General features: G+C 53.4%; 8 protein-coding genes across 8 annotated transcripts; 5 read left to right on the plus strand and 3 right to left on the minus strand.

Annotated features, from left to right (window-relative positions):
• Window positions 1–598: 598 nt before the first annotated feature.
• Window positions 599–1,758, minus strand: CC84DRAFT_1221103 (P-loop containing nucleoside triphosphate hydrolase protein; the record flags this gene model as incomplete). Its single annotated transcript, XM_018183227.1, has 3 exons — window positions 599–724; window positions 772–1,615; window positions 1,667–1,758. 3 exons carry the CDS (start codon window positions 1,756–1,758, stop codon window positions 599–601), a joined length of 1,062 nt encoding a protein of 353 aa, XP_018031981.1.
• Window positions 1,759–2,915: 1,157 nt separating this feature from the next.
• On the plus strand, window positions 2,916–4,766 carry CC84DRAFT_1167796 (candidapepsin-4 precursor). Its single transcript, XM_018179261.1, has 3 exons — window positions 2,916–3,077; window positions 3,202–4,356; window positions 4,418–4,766. Exons 1-3 carry the CDS (start codon window positions 3,003–3,005, stop codon window positions 4,619–4,621), a joined length of 1,434 nt encoding a protein of 477 aa, XP_018031982.1. The 5' UTR covers window positions 2,916–3,002; the 3' UTR covers window positions 4,622–4,766.
• A 1,059-nt stretch (window positions 4,767–5,825) lies between these two features.
• On the plus strand, window positions 5,826–6,780 carry CC84DRAFT_1198783 (uncharacterized protein). The gene is made up of 2 exons (XM_018181590.1): window positions 5,826–6,075; window positions 6,141–6,780. Exons 1-2 carry the CDS (start codon window positions 5,987–5,989, stop codon window positions 6,658–6,660), a joined length of 609 nt encoding a protein of 202 aa, XP_018031983.1. The 5' UTR covers window positions 5,826–5,986; the 3' UTR covers window positions 6,661–6,780.
• A 1,387-nt stretch (window positions 6,781–8,167) lies between these two features.
• Window positions 8,168–9,781, plus strand: CC84DRAFT_1100606 (aldehyde dehydrogenase; the record flags this gene model as incomplete). The annotated part of the gene is made up of 4 exons (XM_018174875.1): window positions 8,168–8,634; window positions 8,691–9,035; window positions 9,085–9,506; window positions 9,573–9,781. The coding sequence occupies 4 exons, from the start codon at window positions 8,168–8,170 to the stop codon at window positions 9,779–9,781; spliced, it is 1,443 nt and encodes a 480-aa protein (XP_018031984.1).
• Window positions 9,782–12,670: 2,889 nt separating this feature from the next.
• CC84DRAFT_1167798 (uncharacterized protein) lies at window positions 12,671–15,161 on the plus strand. The gene is made up of 4 exons (XM_018179262.1): window positions 12,671–13,276; window positions 13,416–13,564; window positions 13,612–13,699; window positions 13,754–15,161. Exons 1-4 carry the CDS (start codon window positions 12,990–12,992, stop codon window positions 15,126–15,128), a joined length of 1,899 nt encoding a protein of 632 aa, XP_018031985.1. The 5' UTR covers window positions 12,671–12,989; the 3' UTR covers window positions 15,129–15,161.
• Window positions 15,162–15,265: 104 nt separating this feature from the next.
• On the minus strand, window positions 15,266–15,753 carry CC84DRAFT_1221108 (uncharacterized protein; the record flags this gene model as incomplete). The annotated part of the gene is made up of 3 exons (XM_018183228.1): window positions 15,266–15,389; window positions 15,474–15,589; window positions 15,655–15,753. 3 exons carry the CDS (start codon window positions 15,751–15,753, stop codon window positions 15,266–15,268), a joined length of 339 nt encoding a protein of 112 aa, XP_018031986.1.
• Window positions 15,754–16,129: 376 nt separating this feature from the next.
• CC84DRAFT_1127462 (DNA directed RNA polymerase-like protein III subunit Rpc82) lies at window positions 16,130–18,732 on the minus strand. Its single transcript, XM_018175775.1, has 3 exons — window positions 18,610–18,732; window positions 18,497–18,553; window positions 16,130–18,221 (listed from the first exon to the last, which is right to left on the minus strand). The coding sequence occupies exons 1-3, from the start codon at window positions 18,634–18,636 to the stop codon at window positions 16,389–16,391; spliced, it is 1,917 nt and encodes a 638-aa protein (XP_018031987.1). The 5' UTR covers window positions 18,637–18,732; the 3' UTR covers window positions 16,130–16,388.
• A 123-nt stretch (window positions 18,733–18,855) lies between these two features.
• On the plus strand, window positions 18,856–20,594 carry CC84DRAFT_1153589 (LuxS/MPP-like metallohydrolase). The gene is made up of 4 exons (XM_018176850.1): window positions 18,856–19,187; window positions 19,249–19,423; window positions 19,473–20,323; window positions 20,380–20,594. The coding sequence occupies exons 1-4, from the start codon at window positions 18,933–18,935 to the stop codon at window positions 20,473–20,475; spliced, it is 1,377 nt and encodes a 458-aa protein (XP_018031988.1). The 5' UTR covers window positions 18,856–18,932; the 3' UTR covers window positions 20,476–20,594.
• The last annotated feature ends 150 nt before the right edge of the window (window positions 20,595–20,744 follow it).

Genomic DNA, 20,744 nt, shown 5'->3' on the forward strand with positions numbered 1-20,744 from the left:
CTGCGTGATGCAGCAGTTCGTGCGCCTAACGTTGTCTCTCTTTGAATCTGCCTTCTGCCCGTGCCGTGTGCATGATGTTGTTGATCTCATCAAGGGCGTCTCGAAGAATTGGGTTAGATTCCTCTTTCGAGAGGTTAGATGAAATTTTCGGGCCGTTGAGAGTATGCTTTGCATTTTCGGTTATGCTGCGATGATTCGCTGGTCGGCAATGGGTACGTATAACCCTGACATATACCTGGAGAGTTTGCCCATAGGGTGCACATGATTGCCTATCCTAGATCGACAAACGACACCATTAACTGCCACGCGGCTTGCAGCAAAGCATAACCGACCGTCACGAGTAACAGCAGATTTGTTACAGAATCTGCAAGCATGCCCAAAGAACATCGCGAGTAAAAGGGATAAATTATCTTTCATCGTCATGACGATTCCGTCGAAAATCATACACAACTCGTACGTTATGGTATGTGCCGGATATATACTACCCGATCTCGGTCGCAATTCGCATGAGCGTATGGCCAGAACCGCCCAAAATCACCATGTACATGCATATGCCACTGACGCCTAAACACCATGCTAAATGCAATGCAAGATTCGTTCATTTTGAAGGGAGGGCGAAAAGCTGCGGTTGCATGTTGATCTTGCAGAGACGTGCGATGCAGCCCGAGAGCTGGAGGAGTGTTTGAACGCCTTCGAGGATACGCATATGCGTGAAGCCAATCTCCTGCGCATAATTAGACCAGCCCAAGTTACGTTAGCCGGTACACGTACCTTGATAAACTCCAATTTCGCGTGCTCGCTCAAGCTGTCAATAGTTTTCGTGACTTTGAACATGGTGCTGATAATGTCGTGACAGCTGTACCCCAGGTCCCAGAGTTCCTTCAAGGTTGTAAGAGCATCATCCACCCTGCATTCGTGGCATGCCTTGATCATGGCTTGAACCTTGATCGGATGCGGGCTGTCAACCACCCTGAACACGTTGTCACCGTTTACGAATCCGAACCCAGCATGAGTCGATTGTAGGTTGTTTATGGCTTGTCGCATGTCCCCCTCGGCTGAGAAAACGAGCGCAGCAACACCGTCGTCGGAAAATTGCACCTGTTCGGCCTCACAGACCTGCATAAGCCGGCGCACGATTTGCGCATCTGTGAGGCGGGCGTATCTGAGGATAGCGCAGCGGGACTGCAGCGGTTCGATGATCTTGTTCGACTGGTTGCAAGCAAAAGCGAATCGCGTGGTGCTGCTGTAGATCTCCATTGTCCGTCGTAGCGCCTGTTGAGCTCCGCTCGTCATGCTATCCGCCTCGTCCAAGATGACTAGTTTTTGCCTGCCCGGAGGCAGCGTCACCTTCTTCTGCGCGAACCCCTTTATTCTGTTCCTGACAACGTCTATACCGCGCTCGTCGGAAGCATTGAGCTCAAGTACGGCCTCCTTATACGCATCACCGAGAAGCTGGCGCGCAAGACAAAGGATCGAGGTCGTTTTCCCAATGCCGGGCATTCCCGATATTATGACGTGCGGCATGTTGCCGTCCTTCGCAATGATCTTGAGGCGCTCGATTGTCTCTGTGTTGCCGACGACATCGTCGAGATACACGGGCCGGTATTTCTCCACCCTACACCTTCTCAGCTTGCAACTTGTGAAGAACACAGGGCAGCAGACTTACCATGGCAACTCATAGTTGGCTCCCCCTTGTGCATTGGGGTTGGCCTTGATCCCGTTGCTGGCAGCTGCCTTGGAGGACTCTGCTTTGGCCATGTTGGTGAACGTTTTAGAAGTTGCCGTGGGGCGACGCGTAGCCGTCGCGTCTTCGCGTGGAAGGGGCTTAGTCATATTCCCCCAAAGTCCACGACTCTTCACGTGACATGCATTCTTCAAACGCGAGCAGAGCCTCATTCCCAAGATCCAGCAAGCTGGAGGACCCTGTACAGCATGTTTCGACCTTGCTCTGTCTGCGTTTCGACCTCACTCCTTTCCGCTTCTTACGATAATACGGTTTCCAAATCTCATGCACAAATTCACCACTGCGCCCGCGCCTCGCGGCCCACCCGCCCGTGGAGATCACAATCTGACGGCCTTTGGAGCGTGTGCAGCTCATTTGCCTGTTCCTGGATCACGGCGCTCTGGGGCCTGAACAGACTCGTACTTGAACACGGCCTTGCCGAAAATCCGCGCAGACAAAAACAAGGCCCGAAGCACTCAGCTCGCCTAGCCATCACCGACCGGCTGGCATGGCGTCTGGGAAGGCGTGTTGGCGGGTCATGCCGTCGTGCACCAAGACAAGACAAGAGGCCTTTTTGTGCTGTCTCTGCCCGCACCTAATCACACTACAGGCTCACCACAAGGAGCTTGCATCCCCACTCGCACGTTACGCAGCCAGGGTGAAGTAGTGCTGCTGTCGGGTACGTGTGTGCAGTCGTACGCACCCGGGTATAGGTTGCCATGTGTAGCGCCATCGGTGTGTTGAGTATGATCGATTTGAAATACCAGCACCTTTCCTTTCTGTCGTCCCAAGGTGGAACAGATCAAGTCGACGGCCAGCGCACCGCCACCGCGCCACGCAAGCCTGCACGCACGAAAACGACAAAGCCCGCCGGCGCCAGGGCCAAACAGGCGGGCATGCGTAGTCAGTGCCGCTGGATCCCGGCGTCAAAACCAAAGCGACGTGCTTATACGCGTCATCGCTATTTTCGCCGCAGCCGACCCATCATAAGACGTGGGTAAGCTGCGTGGACTCCGAATGCCTTCCTTGCCCACCTGTCCAGTGATTGCTCCGCTTACTCCTGGTCAATTGCCCGTTGCGTTTACTTTGTGCGCCGTTTGAAAAGAGTCCATTGCGTCTGGTCCGTCGTCGCAGGTACGCTTACTGGGCGTTGCATACCAGTCCGGCCGCGCATCTCTAACCCGCCGAGCATCAGGTTGATCCCGCCGAGCCGCCCCCAGCAACGTTGTATATACGAGGCAGTCGCTCAGACATCCATCCTCCTTATCGCCGCTCGACAATGAAGGGCTCAATGCTGGCGCTGGCCGCGCAGCTGGTGACGTCGACGTCGGCCTTCCGGCTTGTGCAGCGTGAGGTAAGCGCCTCTTGGCTTCCCCATGTTCTTGATCCTCCCGCATCGCCCGCCTTGGCAGCTCCGTTGAGCCTCGCAATGCGCGCATGAGGAGGCGTGCCTAACCAGCAGAGGCTGACTGTCGCAGAACCCAAAGGTGGTCAAGCTCGATATCAGTCGCCGCGATGTAAACCCTATCGAGCACGACCGGTTACGGAGGCGAGACACGGTCGAAGTGACGCTGGACAACCTCGAGACGCTATATTTCATGAATGCCAGCCTGGGCACGCCAGCACAAAACGTCCGGCTCCACGTCGACACGGGCAGCAGCGACCTCTGGGTAAACGCCGCCAACTCCCGCCTATGCTCAAGCATCAGCGAGCCTTGCAGTACCGCAGGCACTTACAGCGCCAACGATTCGTCTACATATACATATGTGAACAGCGTCTTTAATATATCCTACGTGGACGGCTCGGGCGCTTCGGGCGACTACGCCACAGACACATTCCACTTGAGCAATCCGGATTTGACAGTAAAAGACTTGCAGTTCGGCATCGGATACACTTCGAGCTCGTACGAAGGCATCTTGGGTATTGGCTACCAGGTCAACGAGGTCCAGGTCAACCGTGCTGGTCTAGATCCGTACCCCAATTTCCCCCAGAAGTTGGTTGATGACAAGACGATCAACACCAACGCCTATTCTCTGTACCTGAACGACTTGGACGCATCCACCGGCAGCATCCTCTTTGGCGGCGTTGATACGGGCAAGTTCAATGGAACACTCAGCACGCTTCCCATCATCACTGAGGCGAACACATACGCAGAATTCATTATCGCGTTGACCGCTATGGGCGAAAATGGCAACAAGGGTTCCATCTTCGACAACGAGAATGTCGCAGTGCTTCTCGACTCCGGATCGTCTCTCATATATCTTCCCGACAACGTTGCCCAAGCGTTGTACACCAAATATGACGCAACATATGACTCCACACAGGGCGCAGCTATCTGCAACTGCGATCTCGCCAACCAGGAGGGATCATTGGAATTCACCTTCTCTTCCGATGGGCCTACCATTTCGGTTCCACTGAATGAGCTTGTACTGGTAATGGGTTACCAGCGTGGCCAGCCCATTTGCATTCTAGGCATTGGTCCCTCTGGCGACTCAATCTCCGTTCTTGGAGACACCTTTTTACGATCCGCCTACGTCGTATATGACCTTGAAAACAACAAGATTGGCCTTGCACAAACCGTGTTCAATTCTACGGAATCAAATATCCAAGAAATACAATCTGGATCAACTGGCGTAAGTTCAATAATTTCTAACGGACATGGATGTATTTTGCAGATACTGACTGTGACAATAGATACCCAGCGCTACAGGTGTGCCCAACGCTGTCTCTTCCCTCAATGTACAAGGCGGCGGTGGCCGCATTGGCGGTCCTTCGGTCACAGGATCAATCGGTGGCGGATCATCGAGTGGGCTCGGATCGCCTGCCGTGACTCCAATGCCATGGCACGCTGCTGGTGCCGCGCTTGCTGGCGCCGGACTCATGATGAGCTTCAATTGACTTTGAACCTCTCAATCACTTATCACAGATTTCTCTTAAGTATTTATCGACATAAAAGGCGCCGTTGCATAAGTCGGCGTTACAGGAAGGGATGCATTGGACATTCGGATACCAATGTCAGGTCACAGGTGCAACGCGAGCGCCCTATTATGTACATAGCTCTTACATTTGCCTGTTGTATAGCGCAAATATACCAATTTTTGGAATCGAATCGTTACATCGAATCTCGGTGCAGGCGTAGGTCGCTGAATGTGGTCGCAAGTGTGATAAATACTGTCACTGAACCTAGCGATTTGCCCGGGCGGCTCCAATGTATGAAGAGCGTGCAAAGCCATGGGGATCCACGATCTCAGAAACCTGCACGAGCTCAGAAACCTGTGTTCCGTTACACAGCCCTTTTCTCAGCGTAGATAGACTTTCCAAGGAAGTAGTATGCTGCCTGTTAGTGCACATACTGCACTAAACACCGCTCAAACATGTACTTTCCAGATTGTTCTTGTACTATTACTGGTGGTGGAACCCGAATCTCCAGTGACATGGGACCTGCCGGCCGGTCTCTGTGCAACAGAGGTACAACTTCGTCGTACCAAGCAGTCGTTGGGAACGATGATGTTTCACCGTTTCTCCGACAGCGTTACGAACGAATATCCTCCTGGACGGTTGCCATTGGGTACCTGCATTGAAACAAATGTCTGTGATTCCCTTCCCATCACAGCTTCGATGACCACTGATGTGCCTCGCGTGATGTCTGGTTCAGGGTCTAATCGGAGGTACTTTGTCAACCCCGCATGCAGCTTCGCCTAGAACATGGTGCTTTGATCATCCGCATTGCATCGCCCCAAATTTGTGAGGGGCAAATACCTCCACAGAGGCTGCAGCCAGTTCAAGTGAACTCACGGTTACTTTTCGCCTAGCACTGCCGTGTGCGCGATGAAATGGGTCAGCTGTACTCCGTACAAACTTAAATCATCCAAGCAAGTCTACTGATGTAGCATGCTCTTGTGCACGGCTGCAATCTGGTAGAATCTCCTAATGCTGAGACCGACCAGCCTTATAATGGTAGCGATGTTGTCCGCCGCCAATGCAAGTAACCGTGGTAGCTTGTTGCGGCGGAAGCTGCAAGGACTAGCTCCTGCGAGACGTCATCAACATCGCCCTCGCAGTTTCCCCTCGCGATGGATCTTTAAGAAGGAATACATATATCGTCAATTCTTCTCTCTTATCTGTTTTCTCGTCACCGACCTCCGCGCAGTACAATCTACGGCGACCACCTATTTTCGCCCCATTGCTCTCGTACAATCAGCCGACATTGGGCCATCTGGACGCGAGCCACCCTCTGTGACAAATAGTCTTGCAGTCGATAACATGAAGTCCACTCTTGTCCTCGCAACTCTTGCGAGCAGTGCCTTAGCTCAATATGACCAAAATTCGAAGCCTTTCCGCCTCTTCATCAAGTCCGATAATGCCACTTGGGATGGCACTAGTACGTTTTTATTATAATTGCTTACCCTCTCAAGAGCGTATTATTTGACAAAGTTACAGCCCTGGGAACATGTCATCAAGGCGCTGCGATCGAAGGACTCTGCCCCACTGGCAATACGCACGCCAATTCTTCCTTCTCCTACGACACTTTCTACCATGCGACGCAGCTCGATCCCCCATCCCCAGGTATCGATGGAGACCCAGACGGCCTGCTTCTCTGGAATCTTACTGTCAATGGCGGCGAAATCGTACCCTCGGGCATGCAGTTTAGCTCGGATCTTCTCAGCGATGTCGCTACTCCGATATTTTACCCTGGAAACGACACCGCCTCATCCATATCGTTCAGCAGCGACGGAAGCATGTACATCGGGAGATACCGAGATGATACGGTGACTCCGCCGGTGCAGTTGGACCCGCCGCAGAAGATAGAGAACTGGTATATCTGTTTGACGCGTTGGAGCTATCTTTACTACACATTGATTTGGAAGATCGGTATTAAGGGTGTGCCGCAGAACCCGACGTGCCAGAAAGTGCAGGTTTATCGGGAATTCATCTAACAGCTGTGGCTGACGAACTCGATACTGCAATCGCCAGCACTGCGTTTATGAACGGAAGTAACGACCTAAGTAGCTGAATCTGTATCTTTACGAAATAAGCATGACACAATGTCCATTGGGAGAGGGTACTCGACATTGTATGAAGGGCTCAGATGCAAGCAAATGTGTGGTGTAGAAGTCGCGCCCGTCATCCCCTTAGTCATCAGGCAATCGTGCTTGTGGGTTCCTTGCCGACTTGGGCCCCGCATTCCGCACCACGTTTGACCTCTCAACGTAACCATTTGTGTCTGCTCGACCATCGGAAACATTCCGCAGTCATAACGCCTGCCGCTTGAATTCCGCTCGCCTTTATCCTGATCTATTGCTTCGCGTACGCTCCGAAACACAGCATGAATCCGACGGAGGGTCGGGGTCGCTGAAGTTCGTCCGTCTCCTGTGGGAGATTCAATTGTACTCGTAATAGTGGAGTTCCACTACGCTTGCCTTAGGGCAGCTGCCATGCGCCAAGCACTGGAACTCTCCCATTTAGGACAATGCTTGGAGTACGACTTAGTCTACTTTTACAAAGGTGAATCGGGTAGGGGTTCCGTGGGATTTTGTCCACCATGATCGATCAGCAGTGACGGCTTCTGTCAGCGCTTGTGCAACGGTCCTCAAGATGGATGAGATCAACCATCTGGCATGTTGAACATTTGAGCTCTGGTGTATTGGTCTTCTCGTAGCATCAGTCATCCACTTGTCGAATCCAGCTACGAGGTATGGTAACACACGGCTTCCACACAACTACCCCGACATGCATCGTCAGGGACGTCAACGCTATAATGGGCGATTACTCACATTCTGCCGCTGTCGTCAGCCTCTAGAGATGCGCCCATTGCAGGGTATCAAGCGAGCAGGTGGGTAACCTTGCTCTTACATGCCACACCACTGCAGTGCAAATCGTGTTTCACTTCAACTACACAGCATGATGAAGGTTTAGATAGTGGGTCCGTCGCCGAATGCAAGGGAAAAGGGCGCTACATGTGTAATTCGTTGGGCTGGGCGGGGCAGACCCTATAATTCCGCGACTAGACAAGATCCTCCAGGGCGGGGGTAAACCTAACAGACCGCCCTACAGATGGCGGAAGTACCTGCGCTATTGCCCCACAGACATAGCTTACGGTAACGTGCGGTGCACTTGGAGTGTGTGGGTGGAACGATTGATTACTTATAGTACCGAGATAAGACTAATTGAGCCCGAAATTAGTCTCGCGGGCAGTGGTAGGCCTGTCGAGAAACTTACCAAAGCAGAGCATGTGATGTGTGTGCGCCAAAGCACGCTCGTCAGAAGCCAACCAATGCTACGCATATGAAGCTTGCGGCATATAAGAAGGGTGGTGCAACTGCGCCGTGAGACTCCACTAACTCCGTCTTTGTCCCGCCACTTGTGATACTAAGGAAGAAGTAGACACGACAGGCAACATGGTCGATTACTCCCACTTCATCAACAACGAGGTATGCGCAGCTGATGTACCTCTTCTTAGATGTTGCTAATGTGCATGACCAGTTTGTCGAAGGCTCTTCATCCGCCACCTACGAGGTGTTCAATCCAGCCACTGATGAGTCCGTGGGTAAGATCAACTGCGCTCGCGAAACCGAAGTCGATGCCGCAGTCGCTGCTGCCCGCGCAGCCTTCGAGCCATGGGCCGCCACGCCTGCTGCCAAGCGTGCAGCTTTGCTGAACAAGTTCGCCGACCTCATAGATGCCAACAACGCAGAACTTGTCAAGGCGGAGGTCAAGGCGATGGGCCAGCCAGCTACGGTGGCTGGTGGGTTCATCGTTCCTGCTACAGCACAAACATTCAGATACTACGCAGGTTGGGCGGACAAAATTGAGGGCCAGGCATTCCCTGCAGAGGGCGACAGACTCAACATTGTGCAGTATGAGCCGATCGGCGTATGCGCTGGCATTGGCCCTTGGAACGTTACCATCTCGTAAGTAGACGCTAAACGAGGAATCATCGTGGCCTGGGGGCTAACCAGAAGATAAGAACGCTGTCTTGGAAGGTAGCCCCGGCGCTGGCTGCTGGTAACACGGTCCTCTACAAGACCTCAGAGAAATCACCGTTCAGTGTGCTTGTCCTCGCTCGACTAGTGAAGGAGGCTGGATTCCCTGCTGGTGTTTTCAACATCATCTCCGGAGACGGCGTAACTGGCGCTCTCCTCGCGTCCCACATGGACATCGACAAGATCTCGTTCACTGGCAGTGGGCCTAGCGGACGCAAGATCATCGATGCAGCGGCCAAGAGTAATATGAAGAAGGTAACTCTAGAGCTGGGCGGCAAATCGCCTTCTCTCGTTTTCGAGGACGCAGATATCGAGAGTGCGTTGACAGGGTACGCAAGCATCTCCAACCGCTATGGACAAGCTCTAACATGCCACTAGGAACTCGCAGGGTTTCCTATTCAACTCTTCCCAAGTCTGCATCGCTGCCTCGCGCCTCTTCGTCCAGAAGTCCATCGCGGACAAATTCATCGACGGCCTCAAGGCACGCTTCCAAAGTCTTGACGGCGCCGTCGGCGACCCGAACTCTCCTAATACTTTCATCGGTCCTCTCGCTGACAAGGCTCAGTTGGAGCGTGTTCTGGGGTACATCGAGACTGGCAAGTCCGAAGCGAAGCTGCTTGTTGGTGGCGAGCGCAAGGGCGACAAAGGATCCTTCGTGCAGCCTACGATCTTCTTGAATCCAGCCAGGGATGCAAGAATTTACAAAGAGGAGATCTTCGGGCCAGTGCTGAGTGTGCTGACGTTTGAGACTGAGGAGGAGGCTGTGAAGCTGGCAAATGATACTAGCTATGGACTCTCTGGTAAGCAATTGCAGGACCGCAAGGTCTCAATTTGAGGCTGGAAGTGAAGCGGCTAACATGTGATAGCAACCGTCTATACTGGAAACACGGCACGCGCCATTCGAGTAGCGTCCAAGATCAAGGCTGGCACTGTGGGCGTCAACGCGCCATTTTTGCCGTCTATGGGTTCGCCTTTTGGTGGATACAAGCAGAGCGGTTCTGGGAGAGAATTAGGGAAAGAAGGTCTCATGGCATACTTGCAGGCCAAGTCTATTAGCATCAGCTTGGCTGGTTAGGCGTCGAGAGTTCCGTAGCAAGATAATGAAATGCTTAGATATCACATTTGCACTGTGTCGATGCCTGGTGTGCTGCGTCTCCCGTCGTTTTTACCACCTGCTCCCAGCCCAGCACTTACATACACGACTAAGACCACCGCATACGCTACCGTGCTGCCAAAGACCTCTGCTCTTCTCGTGTTTGTCAACAATGCCACAAAGGCCGCGAACAGGAATGTGAATGTTGCTACGAGTCCGATTCTGAGCTTCTAAGCGTGCTCGTCAAGGATGGAGAGGCAGACCATCGCGCCGACAAGGAGCATGCCGCATAAAATGGCGGTGATGGTATAGCTGAGGTTCTGTACAAGTCGTGGTCGGAAGTAGAAGATTTAAGGGTAGTGCCTAGTGGTCGAATCTTGCGCGACTGTAATATGGTCAAGTAAACTTGTCGATCGGCGCATCAAAGGGAATTATACTGAGGCAATAAACGCAGGTATACCGCACCAATCTACTCAAGCGATCGTCTTCCAAAGGAGCACTGAGGGCAAAGAGATCGTAGTCCTTCTGAAGCACTTTCTTGTCGTTCCCGATCAAGATGTTCCTTCACGCAGACGAACTACCGCTTGAATGGAGCCAGTGCGCTATTTGATGGCTTGAGGGGCGATCGGACTTGATTTTCATCAATCAATGCCTGATCTCGATGTGCGTTAGCTCGTGGAGATGACACTAAGTTCTGTGTTGCTCGTACGATATTGGTGTATTACAAGTGTAGTCTCTTCATGGAGCTCGGCTCGCTTGTAACATTGTCTAGGGAACACCATATGATCAGGACAAGATGACCCATGTGAATTTTCGCCTACGTTAGTAACTTTTGCTCAAGCTTGTTCAAAAGACTTTGTAGATGTGGCAAATTTCTGGCCCCGAGTTGCGTAAACTTACGAAAGATTGCAGCATCCTCGTCAGCTGCCATTAATGTAGATAGCATTGGTTTGCCATCGAGACGTTGTGTATCATGCCATCAACCTGGCTTCTCCTGAGCCTGTGTTGACATGTAGATACGCAGTGTGAAGAGGTGTAGTTTCCACTGTAGACTTTCATGACATAGTTGGTAGTGAAGGCGCAAGTTCCACAGAGTCGCGCCGGTATATATGATGGCTACTCGGACAAGAATTGGGATCCCGCAAAATAGCCCATCGTTTTGCTAGGCAGTGCCGTCTTCCTGGATGAAAACACGGCATCTACATCCACATCTTGAGCCAGAAGTCCGGTAGCATGACTAGGGCTTCAAGGCGATCCGGGCTCATATGAACGTCAATAGGAAGAATTTGAATGCCTTTGACGATATTAGATCGAATACGAATGTTGTGGAAGAAGCATTTGCGCGCACACGTGGATGGGATATACATGATGACCCTAGTTCCGTGGTCCCGGGTGACAAGAGTACTCTACTCTCTCACGGAACGGTGAAATTAGAGACATCTCTCATATGATACCCGGAACCGTGCGTGATGACTATCGCACGCGTCGCTCGCAACTTCCCCTTTAATGTCCTGCTTGGACGGCCTTGTTTGGAAGCAACTTCGACTCTGACACGTTTCTTCCACCGATTCAGGGCGTGTGTCTTTCCTCGCCCGACACCAAGAATGGCTTTCAAGCTCGTTGATACAACGGACGTGCATGTACAATGGACGTGTGTGCACTGGATCTACTGGGGGTCTAGTTGGAAGGAAGTTCGAGAACACGCTACTGGACACCAGTGCCAATAGATTACGACTGGGTCGTACAGAGCGAGCTCGATATCAGGACCGGAGACAAGTATCGCGTGTGGATAACCTTTCCATATGGAGAGCGGAAACACACTGTGGGCTAGGCTGATAGCATGATGACGCTGTCAGATGGCCGAGAAGTGCCGCTCACTTTTCAAGGACTCAACTATTGCGTAGTCCCACTTATTCTGAGTGAAGAGTTCATCTTCTAATACCGACTCTTCCCGGGGGGAGTGCGAGGAAACGTCATTGCGCCACGCTGACAACGTGTTGGACGAATTATTGCACATGGACTATATGCCATGGTACCACCGGATCGTCAAGGAAGCGAAGAAGCAGTGCCGATGATCAACCATAGGACCGGTGAACGCGACAGTGGACGAGTCTGAGGAGCTGGCTCGGCAATTGCAATAGGACAGCAGGCATGCCTACGGCAAGTCGGCCAGTTTCAAGAATTCGATGCAAGAATACTACCGAAGGGAGAACCATGAGCAAGCTCTAGATGCGAAACGCGGCTGATACAGTACGTATGAGCCGAATCTTTACCTTACTAGCTGGCCATGCTGACTCGTGATGGTTTAGGGTCGTGGGCGACGGGGTATTACAGAGCCTGAGCGAGGCTTCTGTTTATTCGCTTGCAGCAACTTCCGCTTAAGCCCATTTCAAAGTGACGTCTTATTTCCTTCTATTATAAATCCGGGTGGGTGCTCCATGGCATGGCACTGGAACACGGGTAAGCGTTTCTCAGTTAATATTACTGAAAGCAAAGCAGGCGCTTATAGTTCTATACCGGCGTCCAAGTCATTAAATTTCTTATAAACTCTGCAATCAATACTACGTGTCTATACCAATGTCGTATAATGTTGAGAATTGATATGAGAGGCCACTCTATCCGCTCGCTTGGCCAAGTGGTGTTAGGCCATACTGTACTTTCGCAAATTTGGCAGCAATCTGCAGCGAAAGGCAAGATAGAGGAAAACCGGGAATTACCCACAACGTTCACCCTAATTCGTATGCTCGGGCAGAAATATCTCCATCGGAGTTAGGTTGATGTTGATCGATACTAGACCGGATCGGGAGGGCACATGGAGCCCTAGGACTTCCATAGCTCGTACCCACGTACAACAATGCGAGTCTAGACATGCAGCAACCGTATGGGCAACATAGATGTCCTTCAGCACCACGATACATCTCAAGCTCTTAGACCCTTTCCTTCTCACTCGCCTTGGCACTTGCGGAAGGCCGACATGACGCATGCCAAGACGACCGTTCTGGGGAAGGCTCGATCGCCACACCAAAAGATCCTAGCGCGCGCATGCATTGCCGTGGATTAGACGGTAATTTTTGTCTCGATCTCACCGCCGCAAGGTGTATTAGTTCTCCGATGGCCGCTACCACGTTCGATTGACAACAAGTTCCTTGCTCTTTCTTCGTCTTCTTCTTCTTCTTCTTCTTCCTCCACCATGGCACCGTCAGAAGCCTTGACCGTCCCCACAGAAAGTGGCGCATCTGCAAACCAACCCAAAAAGAGACGGCAAAACCGTGTGCCATTTGCATCGCCGAAAAGCGAGCAAGGCCGGAGTCGCCCAACTCCGCGCGGGAGCAAGAAAAAAGATGCATGGTGGAAGACAAAAGTTTTCGCTGGCATGTATAATGACATCCGGAGAAGAGCGCCGTTCTACTGGAGCGACTTCAGAGATGCGTGGGACTATCGCGTTGTCCCTGCGACCGTGTATATGTATTTTGCCAAGTATGTCTACGGATCAATGCATTGTGACTACAATCCCTATTTGGAGACGTGAACACCGGTCCGAAACTACGCCATCGACATCGGAATAGGTTCTGGCGGCCGCCTTATGCATGGCCATAGTGGACTGACGGTTGTGCAGCATCCTCCCGGCCTTGGCCTTCAGTTTGGACATGTTTGCCAAAACAGACCAAAGTTTTGGTGTCAATGAGGTCTTGTTGTCGTCAGTGCTCGCATCCGTCGTCTTCTCTCTAGCCGCGTGCCAGCCGTTGGTCATTGTGGGAGTGACAGGTGAGCCATGGATATCCACTAGGAATCGCCAACTCATTACCTTAAAGGTCCTATAACCGTATTCAACTACACCGTCTACGACATCATAACACCGCGAGGCACTAATTACTTTGCCTTCATGGCATGGATTGGCATGTAAGCTTTCTCTTACACCTCGTTACAAGATGGAGTTCGGCTGACATCTCGCAGATGGTCCCTGATATTCCACTGGATCCTTGCCATCACGAACTCGTGCAACGCACTCCGCTATGTGACTCGCTTCTCCTGTGACATCTTCGGATTCTACGTGGCTTTCATCTACCTGCAGAAGGGAATCCAGGTCCTTACTCGCCAGTGGGAGATATCCGACGCCTCAGCCTACCTCTCCATCTCCATAGCGCTGCTTGTTACAGTCGTAGCATACATATGCGGCATTCTGGGAACCTCCTCCCTCTTCCAGCGCCATATCCGTAAGTTCGTTGAGGATTACGGGACGCCTCTGACTGTCGTGTTCTTCACCGGCTTTGTGCACATTGGCAAGATGGCGAACATCGAGCTGCTCAAGCTGCCAACGAGCAAGGCTTTCTTCCCGACCACGGACCGTGGCTGGTTCATACATTTCTGGGAAATCAGCGTCGGGGACATATTCCTAGCAATTCCGTTCGCAGTTCTCCTAACCATCCTCTTCTGGTTCGACCACAACGTGTCCTCTCTCATCGCTCAAGGCACCGAGTTCCCACTACGCAAACCCGCCGGCTTCCATTGGGACCTCTTCCTGCTCGGCCTCACCACTGGCGTCGCGGGCCTCCTGGGAATCCCCTTCCCCAACGGCCTCATCCCCCAAGCCCCCTTCCACACAACTTCCCTCTGTGTCACGCGCACCGTCTCTGACGCGGACGACGAAGCCAACAAGGGCTATACGCGCCGCGTTGTCGACCACGTCGTCGAGCAGCGCGTCTCGAACCTTGCGCAGGGCCTGCTCACGCTCGGCACTATGACCGGGCCCTTGCTCATCGTCCTGCACCTCATCCCACAGGCTGTTCTCGCAGGCCTGTTCTTCGTCATGGGCATCCAGGCGCTCGAGGGCAACGGCATCACGCTCAAGATGCTGTTCCTCGCGCGCGACAGGCACCTCACTGCGCGGTCGGACCCGCTGATGCGCATCGAGCGGCGCAGTGCCATCTGGGTGTTCGTCGCGCTGGAGCTGGTCGGGTTCGGCGCGACGTTTGCGATTACGCAGACGATTGCGGCGATTGGGTTCCCTGTGTTTATCTTGCTGTATATCCCCATGCGCACGTGGGGCATGCCGAGGTGGTTTACCGAGGCGGAGCTGCGGATTTTGGATGCGCCGACGGCGAGTCCGTTTACGATGGAGAGTGTGGGCGGGAATCATGGGGAGGTTATAGAGGAGGAGACGAGCGATGTGTTCGATGAGGCGGAGAGGGGTGAGCGGAGTGGAAGGCGATTATCGAGACATGAGAGTATTGTGGAAGAGGGTAGGCGGAATGCAGAGGGCGCGAGTCGCAGAAGAGGTAGTTTCCAGACTGCGGAGGGCATGGAGCTGGATAATATCGAGAAGGTATAGATCGTGGAGAGTTCGCTTGTCGAAGCCGTAGCTGCCTAGGTCGGCGAGCTTGTTGATATCCATCTAGGTAGCCTGCCGAACCTCGACAGAGTCGCCCTAACAGTTATCCTCACCGTGCATTTGTCAATATATATTCTCTATATTGGAACGCGATGGCAAGGAGCAGCGACTTGCGAGTAGAGCTTGCAGGCAGACGGGCGCAAACCGTCCCAACCGGGATGCTGCAAGTTGGCCAAAGAAATTGAGGACGCGAAGTTAGGCCTATCCACTAAGCGTTAGCAATAACATTCTGCCTCTTCATCCAGAGAACATGTATATGTACTGCAGGCAATGCGAGATACATACTTCACGCTGGAGCAGACAGCAGTGCCACCGTCCTGGTCTGGATAATCGTCCACAGCCCTGGTGGCCCTGATCTTGACCAACTCGCCCTTGAAATACTGCTCGGTGTAGGTGCAGACCTGGGTTTTTTTGGTATATATCCTTCCTCTACATAGGCCAGAAGAGCGCAAGACTCGTCACTTACGAGGACAGAGTCGCTAAGAGACTCGTCCTGCTCAGGTGCAGGTGCAGCGAGAATGGTGGCCGCCGAAACCAGAGTGAAAATAATGTTAGAGAAGCGCATATTGACGGTTGCTGCTGCTAATTCATGTGGTATCTGAGGTAGTCACAAGGTGTTGTTACAAGGCGTGAGGTGTCGAGCGATTGATAAGAGCAGAGAGCAGCGGAAGCGGAAATTCTTATAGACCGCTGGCGAGAGGCTGCCAAGAAACTTACTAGAAGCGAGTCAAGGCTCTTTGCTCTGTGCTTTGGTTAAAAGATGAAGGGTGTTTTTGCGGAAGGGCGTGTGCCGAAGGTGGCTGTAGGCAACCTTCATCTGAATTAACCCATCACGAAGTGAAGTTCGATGGTGAAAACAAGCCTGTGCCGAGGGTACCCATAGGCAACTGTCGCCAGGACTGACGGGTCCACCAGATGGGCAAGATGTTCATGTCGGACCAAATGTGAATTCTGTACAGAGTGACTACCCCTATCTGCTAAAGCTACACAAGAGAGAGGTACAACTCCGTCCATGCTTGGGTATATTTCCTGCACCTGATGCTTTTCGTAGAAAAATTCAAATGTCGCAATGTGCAGCCACACATTCAGAACGCCGCCCATCTCGGAATAATGATACACGCCCACCACGGAGGCAATGAAGGAACATGTTTTCAAGTGTCGGGACCGCTGTGTTGCGTGGTCTGGGGTAAGAAAAAGGTCTCACGCGGTGAGCAAAGGTCCACAATAGTCCCGCAGAACCGCGACAAGGTCATCCTGCCTGGCAAGCTGCAGTAACAACTTCTCCTGCACTTCTTTCCACTTCTTCAGGTCGTCAAGCTCGGTCTGCTTGAGGTACTTGGTTTCGTTGCCAGCTACGTCGGTACGGTTCGCCTTGGTCAGCAGTTCCTGGATCTTTTCCCGCTCAAAGGCGATACGTTGCAGAATCCTGACTTGGCCTTTGTAGGTATCGTGCAGAAGTTTTTCGCGAGCACGCTGCATGTCATACCAGATAAGATGCAAGGACAATTTTGCCTCTCGCCTGTCGACTTTGGGAATCTCCTGCGTCTGCACAAAACCTTGGACAGTAAGATCGTTTACGATGCCTCGAATGTCGTTGGCGGAAGCCATCATAGTATTGCACAATTGGCGCTCATCCAGCTTCCCCTTCTTTTTAAGTGCGCGGAGAAGCTTCATTGCCACGGTGCTTTTCCTCGCTAGTACGGTGTTTTCAATCTCCTGCTGAATCAAGCTTTTTGCCATCAGATCAAAGTCAACTCTGTATTGACCGCGTGCATGCCAATTAACGAAATGCAAAGGGTGATCCACGAGCAGGCGGAGGTGGGCCTCGACAATCTCTGAGCGCTCATGAAAACTCAATGACGAATGATCCACAGGCTGCGCAAGCACACCTTTGTCATTCGACGTGGTTTTGGTTACGCGAGCGACGGCGGCCGGATCCAGCCCGTTGCAGATGTCCAACCCAAGTATCTTGGCCCGCTGGGCAATGTCCTTGGTGTTGACTACGTGATCGGGATTGGGCTCCCATTGTGGCTGGTCTTCTATGTTCGCAGGTGGCGGGTCTGGGTGTTCCTCAAAGCAACGAGGTATATTCTTTTCTAGCGATCGTAGTAATATCTCGTAGACGCGGGCAGTGGTGTAGCTGATGCGCTGCTCGACCAGAGACACGAGATATTCATTGCGCATTGCCACAGCTGCCTTCTCTGGGTTAACGCGAATGACCAAGTCGTCCTCGGGGGAGTGATGATAACTGCCAGCACTGCCGTATTGACCCTCTCCGTTAAGTTTCGTGCGCTTGCTGGAGCCATAGTCGGACTCATTGGCCTTTCGTTTTCTAGATGAAAAGTTTGGTACTTCCAGCCATGCATCGCGAGTGCGACGCTTGTTCGCCATGATAAGCTGTGCAAGGCGGTCCTTGTCTTTGGTGCCAGTGGGAACGGAACCGCCCCATTGGTCGTTGAGAGCTTGCTGCCGCGCAATGTTGTGCATGTCTTCAGCAGACAGGTACTGCGCCTCTGCAACCTGGATAACCCAGCCGTGTTCCATGAGGGTTTGGATGATGCCATAGAGCTCTTCCGGGGATGCTAGCGTCTCGTCATCGTGGTCATCATGCTCCGTCCCGTTCACCAAGGAAGTTTGGCCATTGATGGTCGTGTCTCCATTGGCTTTTATCCCATTCGGCTTCTTGCCATTCACTGCCCCCTCTTCTTGCTGTGACGGTTGGAAGTATGCATCTCGCAAATCTGCCAGCGAGGTGTGTCCCAATGTAAGCAGGTTCGAGATGACGTTCGCAGACTTCTTGTTGAAGCGCTCCTCTACGAAATGGGCGATCTTTGCGTGCCGGACGAGCGCATACGACTGTTGCCAGTCAATATCGTAGAAGACGGTGGCCTCGGTCGAGGGCGAGTGGAAGACGAGGTGCTGCTGAGTCAAGATGACTAGACCAAGGCTGATCTGGCTCGAACTGAGGTAGGAAGCCTTGGAAATCTCGACGCGGCGCTGCCGGCCAAAGCGCGCGAGGACTGAGAAGACGCGCTATGCAGAGTCAGATGTGCGCGCTCGACTGGGAAAAAGAAGCACCGCACCCCAAGGTGCAGTTGCAGAGCGAGTGCGAGTCAAGCCAGGATACGGTATGCTCCAGCCAAGTGAGAAAGCAGTTCTTTCTCGCTCAGTGGTTCCTGGCTGAACTCACAGTGACTTTGCACCCGCACCTTGGGCACCGCAGGACGAAAGCGCCGTCGAAACTGGGTTCTGTAGGGCGCGCAGAGTTTTCGTCCTGGGAATAGGCGCGCGCGTTGGGGCTGCCGTACCGCTGCAAGCTCACCATACATGTCCTCGACAAGAAAGGTGCAGAGCTCCGCAAGAATCTGGTCGCATGTTGGTCATTGGTGAATCATCCGGCGCGCACGTGGCGGCAGCTTACCGGAGTCTCGCGCTGAGTGTACGACATGTCGCCTAGATATTTGCCAGATATCTAGGTATCAGAAGGGCTACCGGGGAGGCATTGGGGTGTGAGTGCAGTCGGGATGGGTCTGGAGGCTCTGGCTGGGCGCGGGAGCTTGCACAAAAAGTGAGCGCGGCGGGGAGAATCGTGGTGAGGGCCCGGCGCAGCCAATCACACGCGGCTTATGTCACCCCTTCAGTTTCCTCACGGCTTCACAATCGTCGCCCTTGGCCTGCCCATCCCATCCATTGCCGCCTCCCCACACATCGATCGCAGCCCCGTAGCTCGGCGTCCGCTTCACCATGTTCTCTCGATCGACCGCCTGCCGGGGCGCCCAGAGAGCGGCGCGCCAGGCCGTCCGGCCCTCGCAGCGCCGCGGCCTCGCAGCTCCCGCCTCAGGCTCCTTCCAGTACCAGGCCGGCGACGCAAAGGGCGTCAAGTTCGCGAGCAGAGACTACGCCGGCGCGACTACGACGCTGGCCCTCGTGGCCAAGGCCGGTACGCGATACCAGCCGCTGCCCGGCCTGACCGAGGCCCTGCAGCACTTTGCATTCCGGGTACGCCATTGAGGGCCCTCCGAGCTGTGTCGAGCTCTGCTAATGCCCAATTGCCCTCCAGAGCACCGACAGACGGTCAACGCTGCGCATTGTCCGCGAATCCGAGCTCCTGGGAGCTCAGCTCTCCGCCTACCACACCCGCGAGGCCCTGGTCCTCGAGGCCAAGTTCCTCCGCGACGACCTGCCCTACTACGTCGAGCTCTTCGGCGAGATCGCCTCATCCACCAAGTACCAGCGTAGGCAACAAGGAACCGCAGACATGGACCACAGTGCTAACCGAGACAGCCCACGTCTACTTCGAGGAGGTCCTCCCCATGCTCCAGTTCTCCCACAAGCGCTTCCTCGCCAACCCGCTCGACATGGCCATCAACTCCGTACACGGCCTTGCCTTCCACCGCGGCCTCGGCAACCCCATCGCCTCCTCGTCGTCCCACCCCTACACCAAGTACCTCGAGGCCGACACCGTTGAGTGGTACTCCAAGGTCGCCTACGCCAAGCCCAACGTTGCCCTCGTTGCCAACGGTGCTGAGCACAGCGACCTGAGCAAGTGGACAAACGAGTTCTTCGACGGCCTCCCCGCCTCGCCTATCGAGCAGGTCACCACTGGCACCGAGCAGACCAAGTACCATGGAGGTGAGGAGCGCATTGCCCACGCCAGCGCCAATGCCTTCGTCGTTGCTTTCCCCGGATCGAGCTCTCCCTCCGGCAAGTTCTACAAGCCTGAGATTGCCGTTCTCGCGTCGCTGCTCGGTGGCCAGTCGAGCATCAAGTGGTCTTCCGGCTTCTCGCTGCTCGGCAACGCAAAGGCCTCGCCCTCTACCTCTGTCAAGACCACGAGCGCCATTTACTCTGACGCTGGCCTCCTCTACACTGCCATTACTGGTAACGCCGAATACGTTGCGCAGACCGCCAAGACCACCGTCGAGCTCATCCAGAAGATTGCTGCCGGCGATATTCCCCAGGAGCTCTTCCAGAAGGCCAAGGCTGCTGCCAAGTTCACCGAGCTTGAGTACGGCCAGGACACCACCGCTGGCCTCGTCTACACTGGCTCCGGTCTCATCAGCAACAACCAGTCGTACCAGATCGACGAGGTTGCCAAGGCTATCGATGGCGTCACAGAGGAAGCTGTCAAGTCGGTAAGTTCATCTACCCATTCGTGGCTTATATGCAGAATACTGACAATGAATCCTAGGCCGCCAAGTCATTACTCGAGCAGAAGGCATCAGTATCAGCCGTCGGTGACCTCCACGTGCTGCCGTTCGCTGAGGACCTTGGCCTCAAGGTGTAAATACAATATAAGTAGGATGTGGTGGTGGTGTGAAGCGTTGCTTGGTCAGGGGCTTGATGTAACATTACCTGTGATTAGTCCCAGATAGAAGTGTCTTATATGAAGATTTCTCATTTGTTACCTGCTCTGATGTCGAACATGGCATCTGCGCCTTCTCTTCAAGTGTAGATTTCTGGAGAGAAGATGATCCGACCTTGCACTTTGTACATGAGAGCGAACATTTCATAGATCTTGACCTACCGTTAATTATCTCGCTCACAACAGCCGCC

Source organism: Paraphaeosphaeria sporulosa, assembly GCF_001642045.1.
Source record: "Paraphaeosphaeria sporulosa strain AP3s5-JAC2a unplaced genomic scaffold CC84scaffold_10, whole genome shotgun sequence".
Classification (NCBI taxonomy): domain Eukaryota; kingdom Fungi; phylum Ascomycota; class Dothideomycetes; order Pleosporales; family Didymosphaeriaceae; genus Paraphaeosphaeria; species Paraphaeosphaeria sporulosa.